Source organism: Oncorhynchus masou, chromosome 7, assembly GCF_036934945.1.
Source record: "Oncorhynchus masou masou isolate Uvic2021 chromosome 7, UVic_Omas_1.1, whole genome shotgun sequence".
Taxonomy (NCBI): domain Eukaryota; kingdom Metazoa; phylum Chordata; class Actinopteri; order Salmoniformes; family Salmonidae; genus Oncorhynchus; species Oncorhynchus masou.
In genome coordinates this window covers 24577991-24585535 of record NC_088218.1, presented here as the reverse complement: position 1 = coordinate 24585535, position 7545 = coordinate 24577991, and the positions used below count along the sequence as shown (strand labels likewise).

The window sequence follows — 7545 nt, the reverse complement described above, 5'->3', positions numbered from 1 at the left end:
TGTACTACACAGTTGGAGCTGAGGTATGGGCTGGGTTCATGTCCCGAAACACACCTTGCATCACTTTGTCATTCAGAAGCAAATAATACTACTCTATCATCATAGCTTCACGTGGAAGAGAGAAGAAGTAACATTGTGGTACTATTGTATTTAATGTGATTTAGAAGACTTTGATTGTGATATCTTGGCTTGGTGTCGGCTGCTGCTATACAGTACATTACGCAAGTGTTTCTTGAATTCCTAACAAAGCAAAAGGAGTACCATTGAGGAGTAGTTGATCAAGCATTTATTTGAGTGAACCCAGTTTATTTTGTAACATGTTATGAGAATTGATGGTTTTGAAAGCCTGGTTTGAGGCTTAGGCAGGCAGTGGGTGGTGCTTTAGTAATGTGGTAACTTCTTCAATCTTTTCTCTCTGCAGCATCCAGGACTGCATTAGCACTCTCCCTGGCCTCAGTAAGCAGAGCTGACGCTCTCTGTTGAGTCTGCAAAACACAAAAACATGAGTGTATAAGTGTAACTATGAAATAACTGTATAACAATGTAATAATCCACTGGCTCTCACCAAAATCGAGCCTTTTTGTTGTTTTGATTCATTTTCCAGTATTGATAGATTACCTACGTTGTAACCTAGGCTACATCATTTTGGAGCGAGAAAGACCTATAGGCTACATTGTAACTTACAGTCACTTTGAAGGACTCATCTGCGATATCCTTGAGGTTAATCGCAACGTTGTAGTAGGCGCCAAACACTGCTGTTTCCAGGGCTTTAGCTGCTACCTGTAACACCACAAATAATAACCATATAAGGAAGATGTTTTGTAGGCTGTCTACAGTACAATGCATGTCATAGCTCTGGGGCATCTATCAGGAAAACGTTTTGCAACCAGACTAAATAGAGACACTTATGGGTGTCCTGGCGTTTTGAGATGATGTTTATCGGTATGCCAGTAAGATGGTATGTGTAGATAAGCAGTTGGCAGGAATCCGAATGTTCCACAGTTATGTCATTAAAGCATGGTCGGTTTCTGCCCTCAAGCAAATAAACAACTGCACAGAAGCCACTCAGGTGTGCTTGCAAAGCTGCAATGCAAAGTCCATAGACAAGACAGGGACTCTGTTCACGGTTTCAGTCACGGTACCTGGAGGTCAGACTTGCAGGCCACGTTTCCGTAGAGCACCATTTCCTTTAGACAAGGCCACAGCAGGTTGACTCGTTCAGCCAGAGACAGTGGGACCGCCACGGCCTGCTTCAGACCCTCCTGCATGGCATCCTCCCTCCTGGGGCAGGAACAGGGATAGGGGTAATGGGAAGGCAGGAATAGGGGAAGAGGAAGACCAGGGTAGGGGTAGAAGCAGGATTATGGGTGGGGATAGGTATAAGAAAGAGGAAGAGTAGAGAAATTAGATTTGGAGCATGTAACGGTTCTCGTCTGTCGAAGGAGAAGCGGACCAAAATGCAGCGTGGTGTTATTCATGTTCTTTAATGAAAGGGAACTCAACATGAAATAACTAACAATACAAAACGACAAACGGAACGTGGAAACCTATACAGCCTATCTGGTGAACAACAAACAGAGACAGGCTGCTCCATGCAGACTGGCAGCTCTGGCTGCTCCATGCAGACTGGCAGCTCTGGCTGCTCCATGCAGACTGGCTGCTCCATGCAGACTGGCAGCTCTGGCTGCTCCATGCAGACTGACAGCTCTGGCTGCGCTAAACAGGCGGGAGACTCCGGCAGCGCTGAACAAGCGGGAGACTCCGGCAGCGCAGGAGAGGAGGAAGGCTCGGGCAGCGCTGGAGAGGCGAGGCGCACTGTAGGCCTGATGCGTGGTGCTGGCACTGGTGGTACTGGGCCGAGGACACGCACAGGAAGCCTGGTGCGGGGAGCTGCCATCGGAGGGCTGGTGCGTAGAGGTAGTACTGGGTAGACCGGACCGTGCAGGCGCACTGGAGCTCTTGAGCACCGAGCCTGCCCAACCTTACCCGGTTGAATACTCCCGGTCGCTCTACCAGTGCGGCGAGGTGGAATAGCCCGCACTGGGCTATGCAGGCGAACCGGGGACACCGTGCGCAAGGCTGGTGCCATGTAAGCCGGCCCAAGGAGACGCACTGGGGACCAGATGCGTAGAGCTGGCTTCATGGCATTTGGCTCGACGCTCAATCTAGCCCGGCCGATACGCGGAGCTGGAATAAACCACACCGGGCTATGCACCCGCACTGGAGACACCGTGCGCACCACAGCATAACACGGTGCCTGCTCGGTCTCTCTAGCCCCCCGGTAACCACAGGAAGTTGGCGTAGGTCTCCTACCTAGCGTCGCCATACTCCCTGTGAGCCCAAGAAATTTCCCAAGAAATTTTTGGGGCTAACTCTCAGGCTTCCATCCGGGTCGCCGTGTTGCCTCCTCATACCAGCGCCTCAGCTTTTGCCGCCTCCAGTTCTTCTTTGGGGCGGCGATATTCTCCAGGCTGATCCCAATGTCCTTCTCCGTACAATTCGTCCTCCCATGTCCATTCCTCTCTTTGTTGCTCCTGCTGTTGCCTGTTACCACGCTGCTTGGTCCCGTTGTGGTGGGTGATTCTGTAACGGTTCTCGTCTGTCGAAGGAGAAGCGGACCAAAATGCAGCGTGGTGGTTATTCATTTTTTTAATGAAAGGGAACTCGACATGAAATAACTAACAATACAAAACGCCAAACGGAACGTGGACACCTATACAGCCTATTTGGTGAACAACAAACACAGAGACAGGAACAATCACCCACGAAATACTCAAAGAATATGGGCTGCCTAAATATGGTTCCCAATCAGAGACAACGATAAACACCTGCCTCTGATTGAGAACCACTCCAGACAGCCATAGACTATGCTAGATACCCCCACTAAACCACACACCCAATACCTAACAAAACCCCAAGACAAAACACACCACAATAAACCCATGTCACACCCTGGCCTGACCAAATAAATAAAGACAAACACAATATATTACGACCAGGGCGTGACAGAGCATGACAAGACTACACCATGACTACAAGACTACACCTTACATACTATTAGATCAGGTGAGCTGACAGTAAATGAACTACAGTTAACCAGTCTTCTTTGGGAAAGCCTGCTTTACATGTTTACAGGGATGGGCCAGGTTGCTTGCCAGGTAAAATGAGGTGAGGGCGGGATACAGGAGAATGTGCAGTAATGTGTTTCCATAGATGTCAATCTGAAGCAGTTCCAACGTGCTGTGCTGTTTAAAGGTGTGTGTGCGTGTGTGCGTGTGTGCGTGTGTGCTTAATTACACATCTACTTTAATGACATGCTTCTCTGACACCTTGGATTTGACAGAACTGCCACATGTTGGTAGCATGGCAATCACCTTTTGACTTCATCTGATGTGTTTCTTGGCATCTTCAATGCAGCCTGAAAACGAGAAAGTTCAACCTTATAAAACAGGAGTAAAATATTACATTCCACTACATTTTCATAGTAAAGCCACAAGACAGCAAACATCAAGATCTTACCTTGGGTCTAACCTTCAAAGCAAGCATTTACAAGGAACAAAAACATAGTTTTTATCACTCGCTCTTCACCTGAACTTTTATCATCTGAAATATTCATCATATTTTTTACGACTCTCCGCTTCGCTAAAAGGCAGGGCAGGGTCGCGGCAGGTAGGGTCGCATCGAGCAGCAGGTAGCCCAGCAGTTAGCTCATTGGAGCAGTATCCGAAAGGTTGCTGGTTTGATTGCCCGAGCCGACAAGGTGAAAAATCTATCGATGTGCCCTTGAGCAAGGGCACATAAAACTAATTTGTTCTAGGGGCTCCGTACAACTATGGCTGACCCTGTAAAACAACACATTTCACTGCACCTATCCGGTGTACGTGACAATAAAACCTTTAAAAAAAATTTAAGTTTAGCTAAGTATTTTTTTTCTCAGCTTGGAATCCAATCTGAATATGCTCTGAAACAGAATAAAGTGAAACAATAGTTAAAAATATTCAGTTAGACTGAAATCCTATCTTTTTCCTGTATAGTTCCTGCTTTCACTAGTCCGGTTAACCCAGACTGAAGGTTTCCATGATATGTTTTCCTCTCACCATGTAGCGACTGAACGCCTTGGAGTCTGCATCCACCATGACCAGCAGTTCATTCATGGCCTGATGAAAGGGAGGGATGAGTCTCCGCATTATGCTGTCCAGGCTGTCAAACTGCCTCTTCCCATAGGTCATCTGACCCACCATGGCTCCCAGAGCAGCCCCCTGAAACGCGCACACACACACACACCTTTGACTCCTTGTATTGTACATACTTTTATATTGGTTTATTCTTATGTGCTGGGCAAGGTCATAAGGGGAATATAGTCATCTACATGATATTAAAGTTGGTTGTACCATTGCAGCGACGGCAGCAGAGACTGACCCTCCTCCTGGAGCAGCGGTTCTGGCCCCCACGCTGCGGACAAACTGCTGCAGAGACAGAGACACCAGACGCTTGTCCTCCTCAGTCCTCTCCACCATGTACCTAGAGTCACAACCATAGAAATAGATTTGAATGACTAGAATGGGAAAAAGTCCCTTAGACCATGGAAACAGTGCACTCATTGATACTTACTCTATGATTCTCTCTTTGGGGTCGAAAGGCCCAAGTGAATCGAGCCCAAGTTTACTGATGACCAGACGGACTTTGTGCTCCTCCTCCACAATGAAGAGCCTGTCTCTCTGGATGTAAAAGTCGGCACAGTCCAGCACGGCTCTCAGAGGCATGATGCCTACAATCTGAGAGCCCACCACTGGCAGGTTCAGGTCCTGGGGGGGAAGAAGGAAGGAAGGAGAGGTGTCAAACTGGCTGAACGTTTTGACATTATTAGTTGTCCTTATGTCACTGGTTCAAACCACCAGATCAGTGAGAGGGTTTTGTTCAATAATGCTGTACTGTTTTCAGCTGTGGTTGTTGCTGTGTTGTTGTACCTTGGCAGCGCTGCAGATCTCTTCGTAAACAGTGTGGACGGGCGTCAGCTCAAAGTCCAGGATGTTGGTGGACACCTGGGCTATGTTCGCCTCTTCCAGGTACCAGCCCATTCCCTGCACCTTCTTCAGCAGACCCGGCTACAATACAAATCAATCATGTTGCTCTCTTTGGAAGCAGACAAGGCATATGACTCAAAAATAGGCCTTTATTAGTTCAGCATCAGTTATAAAGATGAGGAAAACAATGATGTCTCAGAAAAATGAGTGGAATCTCTTCCGAAGCCAAAGTAGCTGTGTGTCATTCATCTCTGACATTGGGCGATCAAGATGTACAGTAGCGAGCCTACCCTACCTGGTCTTTGCTTCTGCCCTGTTCCCGGATATCTAGTGCAATCCGATGGGCTTGTTCCTTGGTGCTGAGTAGGTTTATGTTGTAGGCAACCAGGAATTTGCGAGCGCCTGCTACTGTAGCTCCCCAGGAGGGCACGAAGGCGGCAGGGCCATAGTCAGGAGCCCACTCTGTCTTCTTCAACTGAGGACAATAGACACATTGGTATAATTTTGTGCTTCCAACCCCTCTTAAACATTGTGTGTTTGAGCTACAGACTTTGTTTTTTTACATTGGATTTGTCTATTTCTTCTGCATCAGCCGATGCCAACAATTAGCCTGGGAGTTGAACTAGAGCAGTGTTAGTGAGACAAGGGCAGATCCAGAAAATGGTTCTTCTCACAAAAAAAATGTCTAAAGTAAAGTACCGCTGTTCATTTTTAGCTTATTTTTTTACAGATCTATGCTCTTTTACAACAAGGGAAATGTTGCCCATAGGGTACGAACACAATGAAGTTAAGTCAAACTCACTTTCTCAGACAAGGCCTCATACTCCCCTGCCCGGACAGAGGGAAGAGATCTCCTGTTCTCCTTCCTCGCTGCTTCTCCATAAAGATACACTGTGGAGAAACGACAATGTGTCTTATTCAACATTATGTGGCTTTCTAAGAACAATACCATTATTTTACCAGGTAAGTTGACTGAGAACACGTTCTCATTTACAGCAGCGACCTGGGGAATAGTTACGGGAGAGGAGGGGGATGAATGAGCCAATTGTAAGCCAGGGATGATTACCATATGAGAAAGAATACACAGAGTCAAGGTGCACTGCACTGAAACTGACCCTATGGCTTTGTCCACAGCAAAGTAAATGGCCAATATGTTAACTATAGGTCAATCAGTCAGAGAGGAAAACCTACCAGGTACATGCAGCACATCTGTTAAGTGCTGGGCAAATATGTTGGCACAGTTGACACAGTCCTCCATAGTGACATTCTGGACAGGGATGAAGGGACACACGTCCATGGCGCCCATCCGTGGATGCTCCCCTACAATAAACGTACATATTATTCCAATAAACACACTATAAACAACTTATTAACAGTACTTAGCCACCCTTTATTTGCACTTAAAAGTGAGGTGGGGCAGCAGGTAGCCTAGTGGTTAGAGCGTTGGACTTGCAACCGCAAGGTTGCAAGATCAAATCCCCGAGCTGAAAAGGTAAAAATATGTCTTTCTGCCCCTGAGCAAGGCAGTTAACCCACTGTTCCTAGGATGTCATTGAAAATAAGAATGTGTTCTTAACTGACTTGCTTAGTTAAATAAAGGTCAAATAAATCATATAAAAGGTGGAGAGGAGTCGTGTGGGATCTTTGAACATAACTGTTTGACTAAGTCATGTGAGAGTCTCTCTCTATCCCCTACCTGAGTGTTTGGTCATATCAATGAGTGGGAAGGCAGTGCGTGCAGCATTCAGTGCACCCTCCACCACAGCCTGTGGCGAGCCTACAAAGGTGTAGACTGTGCGGTTGGTGGAGGATCCAGGGTCCACGTCGAGCAGGCTGCATCCCTCCGTGCTGGAGATGGCCTCTGCTATGGCATCAATCACCTGGAATGGGAGCAAGTCCATTGACTCTTATAGCTTGTTTCCATCCACATGCAGTTATTCAGAAAACATTTTGTTGGTTTCTCGAGATCATATTCAGGATTGAGATTATACTGTAAAAGTGTTTGATTGCTTAGGTATTCAGTCTCCTTGAGCCCCCCTTGATTCCAGACACACTGATCTCGTAAAATATAGAAAAATGTCAAATACAAATGATGTCATTGGTAATCAAGATCAATGTTTCCGACAGAGTCTTCTTACATGACCAATATAAAGCTATCATGTGTGTTGTGTTAATCACACCAGACTATTTACTAACAGCTTCCTTCTGCTGTGCCAACAGGTAACCCACTTTCTGTATCTCCCACGCCCACTCACCTTTTTGTTCCGGCCCTCTGAGAAATTGGGCACACACTCCACCAGCTTAGCCATGATGCGTAATAGTCACAGAGTTGGGTCGTCCGAGACAAGGACTCAGACCAATTTAAGGCAGAAGTGTATTCCCCCTTTCTCTCTGCTCCACGAGCACACACCAACCCATCCAGTCTGTCTCTTCATCCCCCAAAACGGGACATTTAAGCAGTCTGTCCCTCTGTAACACTGGTTGAATCATTAACTTGCTCCACTGTCCTCTTATCCAGGTC

General features: G+C 46.8%; 1 protein-coding gene across 2 annotated transcripts; it reads right to left on the bottom strand.

Moving 5' to 3' along the window:
• Window positions 1-271: 271 nt before the first annotated feature.
• LOC135543565 (formimidoyltransferase-cyclodeaminase-like) lies at window positions 272-7480 on the bottom strand. Of its 2 annotated transcripts, XM_064970940.1 has the most exons (13): window positions 7280-7478; window positions 6721-6904; window positions 6216-6344; window positions 5827-5915; window positions 5320-5499; window positions 4968-5105; window positions 4612-4805; window positions 4392-4521; window positions 4098-4259; window positions 3375-3418; window positions 1143-1281; window positions 685-780; window positions 272-485 (listed from the first exon to the last, which is right to left on the bottom strand). In XM_064970940.1, exons 1-13 carry the CDS (start codon window positions 7331-7333, stop codon window positions 402-404), a joined length of 1623 nt encoding a protein of 540 aa, XP_064827012.1. In that variant the 5' UTR covers window positions 7334-7478; the 3' UTR covers window positions 272-401. The 2 variants fall into 2 exon arrangements, with proteins under 2 accessions (XP_064827012.1, XP_064827013.1); XM_064970941.1 differs by lacking the exons at window positions 272-485; window positions 685-780; window positions 1143-1281 and adding an exon at window positions 1288-2599 and having other exon boundaries at window positions 7280-7480.
• Between the last annotated feature and the right edge of the window lie 65 nt (window positions 7481-7545).